Source organism: Panulirus ornatus, chromosome 20 (assembly GCF_036320965.1).
Source record: "Panulirus ornatus isolate Po-2019 chromosome 20, ASM3632096v1, whole genome shotgun sequence".
Taxonomy (NCBI): Eukaryota; Metazoa; Arthropoda; class Malacostraca; order Decapoda; family Palinuridae; genus Panulirus; species Panulirus ornatus.
In genome coordinates this window covers 68920692-68939907 of record NC_092243.1, presented here as the reverse complement: position 1 = coordinate 68939907, position 19216 = coordinate 68920692, and the positions used below count along the sequence as shown (strand labels likewise).

Below are 19216 nucleotides of genomic sequence, written 5' to 3'. Positions count from 1 at the left end.
TCAAGTCTACGTGACCCCCTGCCAGCCTCTCTCTCTCTCTCTCTCTCTCTCTCTCTCTCTCTCTCTCTCTCTCTCTCTCTCTCTCTCTCTCTCTCTCTCTCTCTCTATTGACCTCTCTCCCAATTAACGGGAGTCATAAATACCTCCCAGTCTTTCCTCTCTCTCTCTCTCTCTCTCTCTCTCTCTCTCTCTCTCTCTCTCTCTCTCTCTCTCTCCCCGCGACTGACATCCCCATCGATAAATTTCGCTAAAGAGCCGAACAACCCAAGAGACTCTCTCTCTCTCTCTCTCTCTCTCTCTCTCTCTCTCTCTCTCTCTCTCTCTCTCTCTCTCTCTCTCCCAATTAACGGGAGTCATAAATATCTCCCAGTCTTTCCTCTCTCTCTCTCTCTCTCTCTCTCTCTCTCTCTCTCTCTCTCTCTCTCTCTCCACCCACCCCACCACCAATCAATTCCTCCCATCTATCGTTTTCTTCTTCCACTCAACCATTCCCCCATCTCATGCTTTACCCCAAAACCATTATCACTATTCCATCTCTTTGTTTTATCACATGTTTACTTGTCTCTCTCTCTCTATCCGTCTACGTATCCACGAACGCCTCATCGTTCGCGTTAGTTACGTCACAACGTCTCCAGAGCGCGTACATTTCCGATCGCCAGTTACCATTTATCATTTAATCGTCAAGTTTATCATACTATTATCATCATTTTCTTATGAAGATAAAGCTCGATATCTTAGAAGTCCAATAAACAGCGTAAAAATGCCTTCTTTTTTTTTTTTTGTCACGTATCGGGTTTGCCTTCGGGTGGATTCAAACTAAAGCTGGCTTGTTGGTTCTTTCAGCGGTATATAAATAAATATCCATCGCGTAATGGTTTTTTAAAATTTCTTTTTTTGCCCTTTAGTTTTATTTACGTTAGTCTGATGTCCTATAAAAAAAAATAGAGCTCACCACTAGTCAAACAAAATGGAATTCCTATATACAGTCACTGCCAAACCGTTCGCATAACAATGTAGCAGCGCGTAATAACCGAACATACACGAACGCCCCAAAAATAGCGCGGATTCGCGGGGGAAGGGGGCGCGGGCTTTTTTATATAGCGTTTTCTATGCAGCGCAGAGTGACTGATGAATCCCCGATGAAAATTAAAATATTCTTTTGTTCTGGTGTTATAAATCTCTCTCTCTCTCTCTCTCTCTCTCTCTCTCTCTCTCTCTCTCTCTCTCTCTCTCTCTCTGGTATTATCAAAGTAAATTCATCCATTTTATGGTAGTTATTTCACGTGTGTTGGTGAGCGTCGTAGAATAACATAGACGAATTAAAGGTGATCGAACCAGTTAATACGATATATTTTTTCACACTGTATATTGATGATAAATGTAACAATAATAATAATGATTATATTATTTCCAAGGTTTTCCTCCTTCTACCATCTGACCTCTCTTCCCAAAGCCACCCTCCATCTCTCTCAAAAAAAAAAGAGAGAAAAAAGATAAACCTTAAAATAGCTTATCCCTCCAAAAATCTTAACCCCGCCCCCTCCCCCAAAAAAGGCATGCAGTGTTGCCAACGTGGTAAAGTTTCGCAGTATCAGTGACGCACTGAGGCGAGCAAACTCCGCTAACTTCGTTGTCCCAAAAAAGAAAATATTGATCGTTGTGGTTTAGGAAGACATTTATAGTCTTCTGTAGACTCTGGTGGATTACGTAGGTGTAAAGCCTTGTGCTTGAGTGTAGGACGATGGAGGGAAGGGCTTCAAGAAGTATTCTGTAAGCGTGAAATGACCGCGCCCAGATGGTGTAGCGAGGGCGCGCTCAGCCTCTCCCGCTAGATCCCGAATTTTACAGTTGAGTCGGGATCACGGCGACGGTGATTGGTCGGTCAACACTGTCTTGCCGACGATGGAGAATTCGAATTTGCCTCATTTTTTCTTTTAAGTTAGGAAACGTTCTGACATTTAAGGCTTTACCATAAGGAATAATAATAATGAAGCCTCCTTTGTGACGTAGTGGGACCCGTTATTCAACACTCGATAAAAAAAATATTTGATATAATGAAATTCAGAAGTGTATAATTATAGGAGTAATTATGTCCCTGTTTGTCTACATCTCTCTTCTAAAAGGTTCGCTTTTTTAATTTCAGAAATGTTTCGATGATTTTTTTAAATACGTCGACTCACAAATATGTAAAAGGATTTGCGTAACGGAGATGCCTTACGATCTTCCGTTTTCTGTTTGGGAGAAAAATGAGATAATTAGTGTAAACAAAGATTTTTTCCCTATTTTCACCATTTGCAGATAGTAGTAGTTCCCATTGCATAGTTAAATTCGTAATTAATCAAGATTCGTAATTTAAATAATCTTTCAGTTCTATATTTTTTTTTTTGAATCGTACAAGTACTTAAGTGAATATTTCAAACCATTTCTTTCATATGATGATTCCAATATGGCTACACTACCTCGTCCTGGTTGTTGTTACATCGTAGCTTCTTATATAGACGCAGTGGGAAGCCCTGGCCTTCGTTGGGACCGGGTGGGATAACAAGCCTACCCAACCACCTCCTCCCCAAGGGCCATAGGGCCGCCCTAGGGCCATAGGGCCGCCCTAGAGCATAGGGCCCGGCCCCCTCACACCACCTGAGCTGTAAGCAGGTTTAATTTCAAACAACAACAAATATTTATATGTTGTATTCCCATCCTACGTCCGTCTGTCCGTCTCTCGGTGGAATCGCATCTGAATACCTCCGGCCAGGGGGGGGAGAGAGGGAATATTCTCATGTCTATGAGGCGAATATTCCCTGACGTAGGGAATATTTTCGAGTCTCAGGCTATTCCCCGACGTTAGGGAATATTCTAAGGTCTTTGAAAGGAGTATTCCCAGACGTAAGGAATATTATTAGGGTCCTTGGGAGGAATATTCCCTGATGTAGGGAATATTCTAGGGTTTTTGAGATGAGTTAGAATATTCTGGAGGGCGGCTTTCAAGGCGAGAATAGCCCGAAGTAGTAAATATTCTAGGGATATTCAAAAGAAGAATATTCTAATGTAGTTTACTTAATACACTTATATGTCATAAATGCGTAATATTATCATATATCAACTGTAAATCATTTACATGTCCTGTGGGTGATTTACGATGTTTTTTTTACGATAGCAGACACAAAGGTTACCTTCGTCATGTTCGTAAATGCTTCGTGTGAGGGAGGGTGATGAGGGAGGGTGATGAAGGAGGGTGATGAGGGTGGGTGATGAGGGTGGGTGATGAGGGAGGGTGATGAGGGAGGGTGATGAGGGAGGGTGATGAGGGTGGGTGATGAGGGAGGGTGATGAGGGAGGGTGATGAGGGAGGGTGATGAGGGTGGGTGATGAGGGAGGGTGATGAGGGAGGGTGATGAGGGTGGGTGATGAGGGTGGGTGATGAGGGAGGGTGATGAGGGAGGGTGATGAGGGAGGGTGATGAGGGAGGGTGATGAGGGAGGGTGATGAGGGAGGGTGATGAGGGAGGGTGATGAGGGTGGGTGATGAGGGTGGGTGATGAGGGAGGGTGGTGAGGGAGGGTGATGAGGGTGGGTGATGAGGGTGGGTGATGAGGGAGGGTGATGAGGGAGGGTGATGAGGGTGGGTGATGAGGGTGGGTGATGAGGGAGGGTGATGAGGGAGGGTGATGAGGGTGGGTGATGAGGGAGGGTGATGAGGGAGGGTGATGAGGGTGGGTGATGAGGGTGGGTGATGAGGGAGGGTGATGAGGGAGGGTGATGAGGGAGGGTGATGAGGGAGGGTGATGAGGGAGGGTGATGAGGGAGGGTGATGAGGGTGGGTGATGAGGGAGGGTGATGAGGGAGGGTGATGAGGGAGGGTGATGAGCGAGGGTGATGAGGGAGGGTGATGAGGGTGGGTGATGAGGATGGGTGATGAGGGAGGGTGATGAGGGAGGGTGATGAGGGTGGGTGATGAGGGAGGGTGATGAGGGAGGGTGATGAGGGAGGGTGATGAGGGAGGGTGATGAGGGAGGGTGATGAGGGAGGGTGATGAGGGTGGGTGATGAGGGTGGGTGATGAGGGAGGGTGATGAGGGTGGGTGATGAGGGAGGGTGATGAGGGTGGGTGATGAGGGAGGGTGATGAGGGAGGGTGATGAGGGAGGGTGATGAGGGAGGGTGATGAGGGTGGGTGATGAGGGTGGGTGATGAGGGAGGGTGATGAGGGTGGGTGATGAGGGAGGGTGATGAGGGAGGGTGATGAGGGAGGGTGATGAGGGAGGCAAGAGTTAGTGAGGGGAAGTTGCCAGGAAGAAGCAAATGCATTGGTGAGGCGAGTGGCTTGTGTGAGGCAAGAGCCGGTGTGAGGAGAGTACCGTTGTGAGGCAAGTGTTAGTGTGAGGCAAGTACCGTTGTGAGGTAGATGCCTGTGTGAGGTTCGTTTCATTGTGAGGTAAATGTGTGTGTGTGTGTGTGTGTGTGTGTGTGTGTGTGTGTGTGTGTGTGTGTGAGGCAAGTGTCTGTGTGAGGTAAGTACCGTTGTGAGGTAATTGCCTGTGTGAGGCAAGTTTCGGTGTGAGGCAAGTGTGCCGGATGGGGGTAGAGTGGGGGGGGGGTTACCGGTCCAGCTGGTACCAATATCTGGGGACAATATCCGGGGGGGGGGGCACCATATTTACCCCCCCTAAAACCACCACAACGTGGGTACAATGGTACGACCCTTGAGCACGACGGTACGACCCTTGAGCACGACGGTACGACCCTTGAGCACGACGGTACGACCCTTGAGCACGACGGTACGACCCTTGAGCACGACGATACGATCCTTGAGCACGACGGTACGACCCTTGAGCACGACGGTACGATCCTTGAGCACGACGGTACGACCCTTGAGCTCGACGGTACGATCCTTGAGCACAACGGTACGATCCTTGAGCACGACGGTACGACCCTTGAGCACGACGGTACGACCCTTGAGTACGACGGTGCGACCCTTGAGCACGACGGTACGACCCTTGAGCACGACGGTACGACCCTTGAGCACGACGGTACGACCCTTGAGCACGACGGTACGATCCTTGAGCATAACGGTACGACCTTTGAGCACGACGATACGACCCTTGAGCACGACGGTACGACCCTTGAGTACGACGGTACGACCCTTGAGCATGACGGTACGATCCTTGAGCACGACGGTACGATCCTTGAGCACGACGGTATGACCCTTGAGCACGACGGTACGACCCTTGAGCACGACGGTACGACCCTTGAGCACGACGGTACGACCCTTGAGCACGACGGTACGACCCTTGAGCACGACGGTACGACCCTTGAGCATGACGGTACGATCCTTGAGCACGACGGTACGACCCTTGAGCATGACGGTACGATCCTTGAGCACGACGGTACGATCCTTGAGCACGACGGTATGACCCTTGAGCACGACGGTACGACCCTTGAGCACGACGGTACGACCCTTGAGCACGACGGTACGACCCTTGAGCACGACGGTACGACCCTTGAGCACGACGGTACGACCCTTGAGCATGACGGTACGATCCTTGAGCACGACGGTACGACCCTTGAGCATGACGGTACGACCCTTGAGCACGACGGTAAGACCCTTGAGCACGACGGTACGACCCTTGAACACGACGGTACGATCCTTGAGCACGACGGTACGACCCTTGAGCACGACGGTACGACCCTTGAGCACGACGGTACGACCCTTGAGCACGACGGTACGACCCTTGAGCATGACGGTACGATCCTTGAGCACGACGGTACGACCCTGGAGCACGACGGTACGACCCTTGAGCACGACGGTACGACCCTTGAGCACGACGGTACGATCCTTGAGCACGACGGTACGACCCTTGAGCACGACGGTACGACCCTTGAGCACGACGGTACGACCCTTGAGCACGACGGTACGACCCTTGAGCATGACGGTACGATCCTTGAGCACGACGGTACGACCCTGGAGCACGACGGTACGACCCTTGAGCACGACGGTACGACCCTTGAGCACGACGGTACGATCCTTGAGCACGACGGTACGACCCTTGAGCACGACGGTACAGTTCTTGAATACGGTGACCTCACCTTTGATCTGACCCTTAAGAGTTAGGTCAAAGGTCACGCTGACATACCTAAGGGTCGTTCTCTCATTCATGGGTCGTACTGTCGTGTCTAGGGGTCGTAACTTTTATGCTCAGTTTTTGAATAGTCATCTTCATTTCAATTGGCTTTATTTACATATTTATTGAATTCATTCATTTATTTATCGACCAGTCATTACTGTTATTATTAGTATTATTATTACTAATATTATTACTATTATCATTATTACCATTATTATCACTATTATTATTATTATTATTATTATTGTTATTATTATTATTATTATTATTATTATTATTATCATTATTATTATTATCATTATTATTATCATTATTATTATTATTATTATTATTAGTAGTAGTAGTAGTAGTAGTAGAAGTAGAAGTAGTAGTAGCAGTAGTAGTAGTAGTAGTAGTAGAAGTAGTAGTAGTAGCAGTAGTAGTAGTAGTAGTAGTAGAAGTAGAAGTAGTAGTAGTCTCATTATATTCATCATTAGCATCATTATTATGTATTTTTTCTCTGTGTTTCTTCTCAGCAATGCTGGTAAGGTTTCTCATCACAAAAGTCATGATATAATACCATATTTTATACGTTCGGATCTTGATTATTGATCTCCACACGGCTCTTGACGGGCAAATCTGACAGGATAACTATTATCAATGACAAAAACGCTTGGGACGTACTTTGGAAACGCTTCAGTAAAACGTTCAAAGCAGTAGGGCGGTGGGGACGAACGGGCTAATGCATGGTGTGGGTGTTCATTTTCAAGAAGTAAGCCAAAGTGGTGGTGGAACATCTAGGTAAATAAATTATTATTTATCAGTAAAGCCGTACATAAAAAACTCTGTAGAACAATTCTCAGTGTGATCAAGTTATATAAATTCGCATAAAAAAAAAACTAGGAGACTTATACATTAAAATGAACCATAGGGCGAGGTATATATATATATATATATATATATATATATATATATATATATATATATATATATATATATATCGCTCAAAATAGCCAAAGAAACCATAAGGTAATTTGTGGTTACGTCAGAAGAAACCATAAGGTAATTTATAGCTACATTAGGAGCAAGAAAGTCATTACCCACACAATGGGTCCCTTAATGAGCGAAATGGCGACAGAGTTGAAAATAGTGAAGCCATGGGGGAAAAATAAAATCATCTTGATTTCCTTTACCATTATTTTCTTTTGAACTCCACCCGGACGTAAGATTAAAGACACGTCCTGCATCCAGGTCACAATATTGACGTCAGATCTGAGGATGATACCAATCAGCTTTAGATAGAACGAATGTCTATATATACGGCGGGGCCAGGTAAGTGTTATCTGGGGGACGCTGAAAGATGCGTAGGTCCAGATATGTGTTATCTTGGGACGCTGAAAGATGCGTAGGTCCAGATATGTGTTATCTTGGGACGCTGAAGGATGCGTAGGTCCAGATATGTGTTATCTTGGGACGCTGAAAGATGCGTAGGTCCAGATATGTGTTATCTTGGGACGCTGAAAGAAGCGTATAATGAAATAGCGGATCCCTTGACTGCTCTTATCACTTTCATTTGCTGTGTGTCAATTTCTCGATGGTTCGAAATCAGCGATGTCACAGCAGTTTGAAAAAAAAAAAGAAAGAATAGTTTATAAAAATCCCTGATTGTAATTTATTGCGTAATTAAATTTAAACGTCTCCAGTTAGTAGACTTATAGTGAACCATCATTTAAGACAAGATTTGTAAGTTTTTGAAAGGACTCGCCTCGTAACACACGGTTCTCAATGCATGGTTTCCCGATAATATCGTTCATGGTTTTGATCACGTAAGTTCAATTGATTTCTTCTATGATGAAATCAATATTATTGATGAAATCAAAGTGGTTGATGCCATCTACTTCGATTTTCAAAAAGATTTCGGTTGCTCCCGCCTCAAAGACTGCGAGCAGATGTTAACACATTGATAGAATTGTACTTCCATGGATGGGAAATTGGTTGAGGTAGGTTACACAAAGACTCAGGGCTCATGATCAAACCTCAGAATAGCTGGACGTAAACAGTGGGGTGCCACAGGGATACGTTTGAGAACCATCTTCTCTTTCTCATGTACATTTAATGACATGATGAATGGCCTGTGTGTCGTAAGATATGAAAATTCGCAGACGATTCTGAACCGTAAATTTGCAAACAAATTAAAGTGTCCACACGTGGCAAATTAATTTTAATATCGATAATTGGAAAGTTTTAGACTTCGGTGATGAAAAACGAGAAGCGGCCAGGTACGAGATGAATTCCCTTAAGACACAAACGGTAAATAACAAAGCGATTTACGTAAATTCATCTCTGAGGACCAAAAGGCAAGTAAGCAATTTACAGATGATGTTAAAAAAAAAGAAAGGCGAAGAAAATTCTTGGATTTGTAAGTAAGGATTTGGAATTTAAGTGTCAGGAAACGATCCTGATTCCACAAATCCCTGATGCGTCCTATTATGTTCACTTTCGATCACCTTATCTAGAAAAAAAAAAAAGACGTAGAGAAAATGGAGAGAGGGTACCTTCGAGCAGCCAAAATCGATTCCTGGACTTTGGTGACAAAATGTATTGTAGACATATTTGTCTCACTTAGGAAAGAGATGGTGAAGAGATAATTTAATACAGGTATTAAGAATAATCAAAGGCTTTGATGATCTCGATTTGAGCAGCTATCTAAGATTAAATTGGTCTGATTTCAATGCTATAGTAGATACAAGTATTAAGAAACATCAAAGGCTTTGATGATCTCGATTTGAAGCAGCTATTTAAGATTAAATTGGTCTGATTTCAATGCTATAGTAGATACAAGTATTAAGAAACATCAAAGGCTTTGATAATCTCGATTTGAAGCATCTATTTAAGATTAAATTGGTCTGAGTTCAATAGTATAGTAAGTACAAACTCGTGGGCAAAGGCCTGGCTTTGAAAAGAGGGGCCAAGTCATTTTTCTTCAACAACCAGATGGTCAACACAATGGGATGGTCTGTGAAATAAAGTAGTTCAGAGTAACATTACAGATCCTTTCCAAAGATCGACTTCATAAATACATTCCCTTCAGGTCTACACAGCTGGCAGTATGTGTGCCTCCCTAACTACCACATGGATGGCTTATAGACACTTCGCTCTGACTCATCTATACGCTATATGCTATATAGTCGCTGACCACACTAACTTGTGAGTTTGTATGGGTTCTCCCACTATCACGTACAGTCTCGGGTAAAAGGAACCCCAAGTGGTCTGTTACTGTCTGAAATCCTTTTTTTTTTTTATTTTCATATTCCCTCTGTGTCACGTCGAAATCTGTTCTGTCCACCGACCTACTTCAAATACTTGTTCTAGTAACGTCTACTTCAAGGATGAGATGAAACTGTCGATAGATCGAGGTGTGATGTAGATAGACGAGAAGTGTGTATAGTGCCACCACGTCTGGCAGGAAGGCAGGAGCGCGAGTTGTGGATTGGGTTCCTGAAACTAAAAAGGGCACCAGAGAGGGAGGGAGGGAGACACACACACACACACACACACACAGTTATTTGGTCAAAGGAGAAACTGTTGAAAAGAGCGAGCCAGTTTAATTACCTGTTAAACTGTGGACACTCCCGTGCACACCTGTTGCTCTCCACGCCCACACACACACACACACACACACACACACACACACACACACACACACACACAGAAGAGTGAGGGGTGACCTGATCACACAGCCTTTCAATATACATTTTTCCAAACCAGATTGATGACGTGGACAGTAAACACTCCTTCGAAAGACGTAGGGTTAGAGTAGCCACAGGACGTAACATGAAGTTAGGTAAGGAAGGTTATGGGTTCGAATCCTGGTTGCAGCTGTCGGACCACAGTCGTCCCAGGTGTTCATCTTTTCATATTGGGGCTGGGCGATGAATTGGGTCTTTGGCTTAGAAACTGTTGTACACACACACACACACACACACACACACACACACACACACACACACACACACACACACACACACGAATATAGTGCATAGAACGTGCATTTCCATAGAACACATAATACAACAGCCAGGATTCGAACCCAGGACCTTTTGCGAGGTATTGGGAACGCTGACCACGATCATAGCGTAGCAGTTAGCGTTCCCGACAACCACGCAAAAGTTCCTGGGTTCGAATCCTGGCTGTTGGAGGGAATCGTGTGTCCTATGAAAATATGCGCATTCCTATCCTATGAAAATGCGCCTTCCTATGCACTTTGACCTGACCCCATCTGAAAAGGGTCAGGTCAACTACGAGGTCACCATGCTGCCTCAGGGTCGTACACCGTCGTGCTAAAAGGGGGTCGTACCGTCGTGCTCTCTCAATGGTCGTTCCCCCTTGTGCCAGCTACTAACTCTAAACGGGTTGAGCTAACTCTAATTATCTCACTATCTCACACCGACTCGTGAGAAAAAATAAGGGGTAATGATTTGCTAAATGGGGCGTTGACGTCATTGCCAGCTGACGCCACCAGCAGCCGATGTCAAGCGTCGTGTGACGTCAGCCCCGCGCGAAGTCATGTGACATCAGCTGAAGGTACATCTGGTCCTCACATCTGTTTTCTTTACTTATTCATTCCGCCGACATTTTGCCGTCCATTTTCTCTTTATAATCGTTTTCTTTCGAATTTATTCAAAGTTCTATATCTTTATATATATATATATATATATATATATATATATATATATATATATATATATATATATATATATATTTCTTTCCTTCATACTATTCACCATTTCCCGCGTCAGCGAGGTAGCGTTAAGAACAGAGGACTGGGCCTCTGAGGAAACATCCTCATCCAGCCCCCTTCTCTGTTCCTTCCTTTGGAAAATGAAACACGATAAGTTACCAAGTGCACTTTCGTGTAATAATCACATCATCAGGGGAGACACAAGAGAGAAATATAACAGTCAGTCGATATACAACGAAGAGACGAAGCTAGGACGCCATTTGGTAAACATGTATTTAAACAGTTGTATATCAACTGACTGTTATATTTCTTTCTTGTATCTCCCCTAATGATGTGATTATTGCAGGAAAGTGCACTTGGGAACTTATCGTGTTTCATTATCCCCGTGGATTCACAAGAATATACCTGAACACGCGCAAAATTGTGATCTTTTCCAATATATATATATATATATATATATATATATATATATATATATATATATATATATATATATATATATATATATAATCGGATTTGCAATGAACAATCACTTACAAAAAAAACCAGTAGCTGTAAACTATAATACCCCTGTATCCACACCCAGTATGGTCTAACAATTTGCCAAGACCACTCCATCCACACTATCCACTCCCCCTCCCCCTTACATCCCCCCATTCCAATAAGGGGAAGGCGTCCCCTTACGTCTCCCAAACAATTGTCTCTCGACCAATATTCTCAAGTTTCAGCTCGGCTCCCAAGAACATCAATAGCATTAGTACTCTTCCATTCTTTTGTTTGTGTTCATTTCATGCTGTGGTTTCGGTGTATTACGCATGACAGCTGGAGACTGAGTGTGAACGAATGTGGCCTTTGTTGTCTTTTCCTAGAGCTATCTCGCGCACATGCGGGGGGGAGGGGGTTGTTATTTCATGTGTGGCGAGGTGGCGACGAGAATGGATGAGGTGCAGCAAGTATGAATATGTACATGTATTTGTCTGTGTATGTATATGTATGTATACATTTGAAATGTATAGGTATGAATATGTGCGTGTGTGGGCGTGTATGTATGTACATGTGTATGTGTGTGGGTTGGGCCATTCTTTTGTCTGTTTCCTTGCGCTACCTCGCTAACGCGAGAGACAGCGTTAAGTATATTGATTAAGTAATATATATATATATATATATATATATATATATATATATATATATATATATATATATATATATATATATATATTCCTATGAGTCCACGGGGAAATGAAACACGATAAGTTCCCAAGTGCACTTTCATGTAATAATCACATCATCAGGGGAGACACAAGAGAGAAATATAACAGTCAGTTGATATACAACGAAGAGACGTAGCTAGGACGCCACTTAAACCTACGCCTCACCTTCATAGTCTTCCACCCTATCAAAAGCACATATCACAAACCTGCAAACCACACACAAAAACAGTGCACTCAGATCAATCACCGGCTGCCTGGGAACCACACTCAAGACCTTCACAATGAAACAAAGATCCACCCAATACAGTGCCACAGTTACATGCTCGGCACTCAATTCTATACAACAGCACTGGGCATCTCCTCCCACCCAAACCACTCTATAGCTAACCACCAAACCCCAAAAGGAGAAACAAAGAAATGATGAATAAGAATTTATGTTTCATCTTTCTCACACATTAGTAACATATACTCACAGATACTCCCTCCACCAACAAACGAAACGCTAACAAAACACATATCCACTGATATAACCCAATAAGCAGTACACAACCCCTCTTCAACACAGTCTTAAACTCCACCCCAGCAGACATACACCCGGCAGAGGCCACACTCTCCAGACAAACACGGGTCACGTTATCCCATCTACGCTCTGCTGGACATCATCCATCACCCATCTACGCTCTGCTGGACATCATCCATCACCCATCTACGCTCTGCTGGACATCATCCATCACCCATCTACGCTCTGCTGGACATCATCCATCACCCATCTACGCTCTGCTGGACATCACCCATCACCCATCTACGCTCTGCTGGACATCACCCATCACCCATCTACGCTCTGCTGGACATCATCCATCACCCATCTACGCTCTGCTGGACATCACCCATCACCCAATTACGCTCTGCTGGACATCATCCATCACCCATCTACGCTCTGCTGGACATCACCCATCACCCATCTACGTTCTGTTGGACATCACCCATCACCCATCTACGCTCTGCTGGACATCACCCATCACCCATCTACGTTCTGTTGGACATCACCCATCACCCATCTACGCTCTGCTGGACATCACCCATCACCCATCTACGCTCTGCTGGACATCATCCATCACCCATCTACGCTCTGCTGGACATCACCCATCACCCAATTACGCTCTGCTGGACATCATCCATCACCCATCTACGCTCTGCTGGACATCACCCATCACCCATCTACGTTCTGTTGGACATCACCCATCACCCATCTACGCTCTGCTGGACATCACCCATCACCCATCTACGCTCTGCTGGACATCATCCATCACCCATCTACGCTCTGCTGGACATCATCCATCACCCATCTACGTTCTGTTGGACATCACCCATCACCCATCTACGCTCTGCTGGACATCACCCATCACCCATCTACGCTCTGCTGGACATCATCCATCACCCATCTACGCTCTGCTGGACATCACCCATCACTACAATACTACAAACATCGTGTCAACATATCCCAAGACCCTTCATGTCCCACAATGCAACTACCACACACACACACACACACACACACAACAATTAATGACTTGAGGTCCCGACCGGTGGACGTAGCCAGCTCCCTGGGCACTGCAGGAGCCTCATAGAAAATGCTACGAGAACGCTAGGTCTCTCTGCCCACACAGACTATGTATATGGTCCAGTAAAGTTTGGAAAGTACACGTGTCTGATCTATAGACATTACCAAGACGTAATGTGAATCGATTTTGCAGCGTCCGTGGAGCCAGAGTGTGGGCGGGTATGTTGCCCCCCTCTCAATGGGTGGACACAGTAGGCGCCCAGAGCGCTGGGAGGAGACAGCTCATAGCTCACTGGTAGTCCAAGGGTTTGTGGTTCGTCTACCGTGTCCCGTGGTTTGAGGGTTCGATGCCCGGGCGAGAAGGTGTGAAAATAGTTTCAGATGGATTGGCACGTCGCCTGTACGGGTTCTGATCTCTCTCTCTCTCTCTCTCTCTCTCTCTCTCTCTCTCTCTCTCTCTCTCTCTCTCTCTCTCAGTATAGATCTAACCCATACATAAGACATCAGCATCATCTCTCTCTCTCTCTCTCTCTCTCTCTCTCTCTCTCTCTCTCTCTCTCTCTCTCTCTCTCTCTCTCTCTCTATAAAGGGCAGCGCCCCATGAATATCCCAGGTCTGGCCTCTTGCGTTGTAGTCGTCTGTAGAGAACACGATGTCTGGTTCTCGGATTAGAGAACGCTGAGGTGCTGTTCTCAGATTAGAGGACACTGGGCTGCTGTTCTCACATTAGAGAACACTGAGTTGCTGTTTTCAGAATGAGACAGTTATGGTTTCTAGAATAAAGAACACTGAGCTACTGCTTTCAGAGCAGAAAACACAGTTGTGGTTTCCCAGAATAGAAAACACTGAGTTATGATTTTCATATTCGAGAACATCGAGTTATTATTCTCAGAGTGGAAAATGAGTTATTGTTTTCAGAAATAGAGAACACTGATTTATTGTTCTCAGATTAGAGAACATTTAGTTACTTTTCTCATATTAGAGAACACTGAGTCATTGTTCTCACATTAAAGAACATTGCATTATTGTTCTTATGTTAGAGAACATTGAGTTGCTCCTCACAGACTAGAGAACACTGAGTTACTGTTCGCAAAGTAGAGAACCATGAGTCATTGCTCTCTGAGTAGAGAACGCTAAATTATTATTCTCATATTATTAGACAATTAAGCTATTGTTCTCTAGAGTAGGAAACAATGGGTTATTGTTTTCACGGCAGAAAACACTCAAGTTAAAGTTCTCAAGTTATAGTTCTGTGAGTAGAGAACACTGAGTTATTGCTCTCAAAGTAGAGATCACTGAGGTATTGTTCTCAGGGTAGAGAACACTGAATTGTTGATCTCAGAGTAGAGAACTGAATTATTTTTCTGAGAATATGGGACACAAAGTTATTGTTCTTGAAGAACACTGAGTTATTGTTCTCTCAGCACAGAACAATTACTTTTCTCATAAAGAACGCTAAATTATTACTATGAGATTCGATAACAAAGAATAATTGTTCTCCGAGTAGAGAACACTGAGTTACTGTTTAGAGTAGAGAACGCTGAGGTACTGTTCTCAGAGCAGAGAACACTGAGTTACTGTTCTCAGGGTAGAGAACACCGAGGTACTGTTCTCAGAGCAGTGAACACCGAGTTACTGTTCTCAGAGTAGAGAACACTGAGTTACTGTTCTCAGGGTAGAGAATACTGAGTCACTGTTTAGAGTAGAGAACGCTGAGTTACTGTTCTCAGAGTAGAGAACACTGGTTTACTGTTTTCAGAGTAGAGAACATTGAGTTACTGTTCTCAGAGTAGAGAACACCGAGGTGCTGTTCTCCGAGTAGAGAACACTGAGTTACTGTTCTCAGAGTAGAGAACACTGAGTTACTGTTCTCCGAGTAGAGAACACCGAGGTACTGTTCTCCGAGTAGAGAACACTGAGTTATACATACCCTTCACTGAATAAGTCCCTATGAATTTACTCTCCCTGTACATCCATCTGTTTCATTATCTAATAACTAATTTATCGTTTACGCCATCTTTCTCTGAACATATCCACGTGAAGAACCTGTTCAGCCTCACAGGTAAATGAGCAGAGATAAACGAGTGTTTACCTGACCCTGTGATTTACAGCGAGGGTGAAGATAATTCTCCAGGTATGCACTGGTGATTTACAGCGAGGGTGAAGATAATTCTCCAGGTATGCACTGGTGATTTACAGCGAGGGTGAAGATAATTCTCCAGGTATGCACTGGTGATTTACAGCGAGGGTGAAGATGATTCTCCAGGTATGCACTGGTGATTTACAGCGAGGGTGAAGATGATTCTCCAGGTATGCACTGGTGATTTACAGCGAGGGTGAAGATGATTCTCCAGGTATGCACTGGTGATTTACAGCGAGGGTGAAGATGATTCTCCAGGTATGCATTGGTGATTTACAGCGAGGGTGAAGATGATTCTCCAGGTATGCACTGATGATTTACAGCGAGGGTGAAGATGATTCTCCAGGTATGCACTGGTGATTTACAGCGAGGGTGAAGATAATTCTCCAGGTATGCACTGGTGATTTACAGCGAGGGTGAAGATGATTCTCCAGGTATGCACTGGTGATTTACAGCGAGGGTGAAGATGATTCTCCAGGTATGCACTGGTGATTTACGTAAACCATCCTTCCAGGTTGAGGGATGATGGGCGAATCTGTAGGCAAACTGGAATGTTGGTAAGGGTTTAAAGGTAATCTGTATGTAATCTTGAGAGGTTTAAAGGTAATCTGTATGTAATCTTGAGAGGTTTAAAGGTAATCTGTATGTAATCTTGAGAGGTTTAAAGGTAATCTGTATGTAATCTTGAGAGGTTTAAAGGTAATCTGTATGTAATCATCTTGAGAAGTTTAAAGATAATCTGTATGTAATCTTGAGAGGTTTAAAGGTAATCTGTATGTAATCTTGAGAGGTTTAAAGGTAATCTGTATGTAATCATCTTGAGAAGTTTAAAGATAATCTGTATGTAATCTTGAGAGGTTTAAAGGTAATCTGTATGTAATCTTGAGAGGTTTAAAGGTAATCTGTATGTAATCTTGAGAGGTTTAAAGGTAATCTGTATGTAATCATCTTGAGAAGTTTAAAGATAATCTGTATGTAATCTTGAGAGGTTTAAAGGTAATCTGTATGTAATCTTGAGAGGTTTAAAGGTAATCTGTATGTAATCTTGAGAGGTTTAAAGGTAATCTGTATGTAATCATCTTGAGAAGTTTAAAGGTAATCTTTATGTAATCATCTTGAGAAGTTTATAGGTAATCTGTATGTAATCATCTTGAGAAGTTTAAAGGTAATTTGTATGTAATCTTGAGAGGTTGAAAGGTAATTTGTATGTAATCATCTTGAGAAGTTTAAAGGTAATTTGTATGTAATCATCTTGAGAAGTTTAAAGGTAATTTGTATGTAATCTTGAGAGGTTTAAAGGTAATCTGTATGTAATCATCTTGAGAAGTTTAAAGGTAATCTTTATGTAATCATCTTGAGAAGTTTATAGGTAATCTGTATGTAATCATCTTGAGAAGTTTAAAGGTAATTTGTATGTAATCTTGAGAGGTTGAAAGGTAATTTGTATGTAATCATCTTGAGAAGTTTAAAGGTAATTTGTATGTAATCATCTTGAGAAGTTTAAAGGTAATTTGTATGTAATCTTGAGAAGTTTAAAGGTAATTTGTATGTAATCTTGAGAAGTTTAAAGGTAATCTGTATATGATCTTGAGAAGTTTAAAAGTAGTCTGTATGTAATCTTGAGAAGTTTAAAAGTAGTCTGTATGTAATCTTGAGAAGTTTAAAAGGTAATCTTTATGTAATCTTGAAAGGTTTAAAGGTAATCTGTATGTAGTCTTGAGAAGTTTAAAGGTAATCTAAATGTAATCATCTTGAGAAGTTTAAAGGTAATCTAAATGTAAACATCTTGAGAAGTTTAAAGGTAATCTAAATGTAATCATCTTGAGAAGTTTAAAAGTAATCTAAATGTAATCATCTTGAGAAGTTTAAAGGTAATCTAAATGTAAACATCTTGAGAAGTTTAAAGGTAATCTAAATGTAATCATCTTGAGAAGTTTAAAGGTAATCTAAATGTAATCATCTTAAGAAGTTTAAAGGTAGTCTGTATGTAATCTTGAGAAGTTTAGAGGTAATCTGTACGTAATCTTGAGAAGTTTAAAGGTAATTTGTATGTAATCTTGAGAAGTTTGACGGCAATCTGTGTGTAACCTTGAGAAGTTTGAAGGTAATCTGTATGTAGTCTTGAGAAGTTTAAAGGTAATCTAAATGTAATCGTAGGCAGGCGAAATGGTAATGTTTACGTCATCTTAAGTTGATCTACCATTCACTACGAGCGCATCGGAAGAAACACGTGTGTAAACTGCGCATGTTCAAGTAGAATCACGTCCATTGAATGTGTCTTACGATCTATTATATAAACAGGACGACAGTTTATCGATCCCGGGAGATGGTAAACAACACGGTGGTAAACTGCGTCTTCAGCGACTTGCATAACAGTTGACTGCACACTGCCCGGCCCAAAATGTCAAGCGCTGGTTGACACAACATTCAACAGCATTTTAAGTACACTTTTTTTTTTGTATTGTTCTTCTAATTTTCATCTTCAGTCAAAGTGAAATGTTCGTCACTTTTATAAGTTCGTTTCTTTTTGTAAGTATTTCCCTAAGAAAAAAGTTTTTGACATGTGAGAAATAAGGTTTAAGGAATATCCCCTGTTTCCTTGCGCTACCTCGCAAACGCGGGAGACAGCGACAAAGCAAAAAAAAGAAAAAAAAAAAAAAAAAAATATATATATATATATATATATATATATATATATATATATATATATATATATATATGTCTTGATATGTACTCACATCTGGTTGCCGAAGTGTTGAGATGAGAACTTGTTCTATCTGACTGTATCCTGTCTCTTCCCTCCTTCAGGAGCGCGGCGTGAAGGTTCCTCTCCGTCAGTAGGTTACTGTAGTAGTCATCTCCAGTCCTCGGACGGGAGACGGAGCGCCAAGGCCGACGGACTGAGGGAGGAGGGAGGTTAGTTGGTTAGTTGGGTCTTGGGGAGGTTTTAGGTAGGTAGGTAAGTAGGTAGGAGGTGGAGGAGACGCGTCAGTGAGCGAGAGGTAACGGCGAGGCGATGCGGGAGTGAGATGCGTGAGGCCAGGCGGCCAGTGCGGGACTACATCGCTCTGGCTGGACTGGATGCTGAGGAACCCGACCCCCCACCCCCCCTAGGTCTCCAGCAGCTGCCACCACCACCACTCCTCCACCACACACCCTCCCTCAGCCGCGCAGCAGCGCCCCGCCGCCGCCACCACCTCCACCTCCTCCTCCGCTGCTGCCCACCGCCCCAACCCTCACCTGTGGCTTGCAGACACACACACCCACCCACACACACACACACACCCACACACACACACCCACACACACACACACCCACCCACACAGAGCTTTTCAACGACCACAGCTCCTCCTCCTGCTGGAGACGACGCTCTTCTTCCCTCCCTCACCCGTGACTCCCCTCCACGTCTCCAGCCCCAACCAACCCCAGCGTGTGACCCTAAGTCGTCAGATGGCTACACTGAC

General features: G+C 43.6%; 1 protein-coding gene across 1 annotated transcript in view; it reads right to left on the bottom strand.

The window, feature by feature from the left end:
- The window catches only part of LOC139756107 (uncharacterized), a 76730-nt gene extending 57919 nt beyond the window's left edge, over positions 1–18811 (bottom strand). Inside the window, exon 1 of the mRNA XM_071675180.1 lies at positions 18490–18811. Coding sequence (XP_071531281.1) covers positions 18490–18491 — 2 coding nt within the window. The 5' untranslated portion in view covers positions 18492–18811. The remainder of the gene's footprint in view (positions 1–18489) is intronic.
- Between the last annotated feature and the right edge of the window lie 405 nt (positions 18812–19216).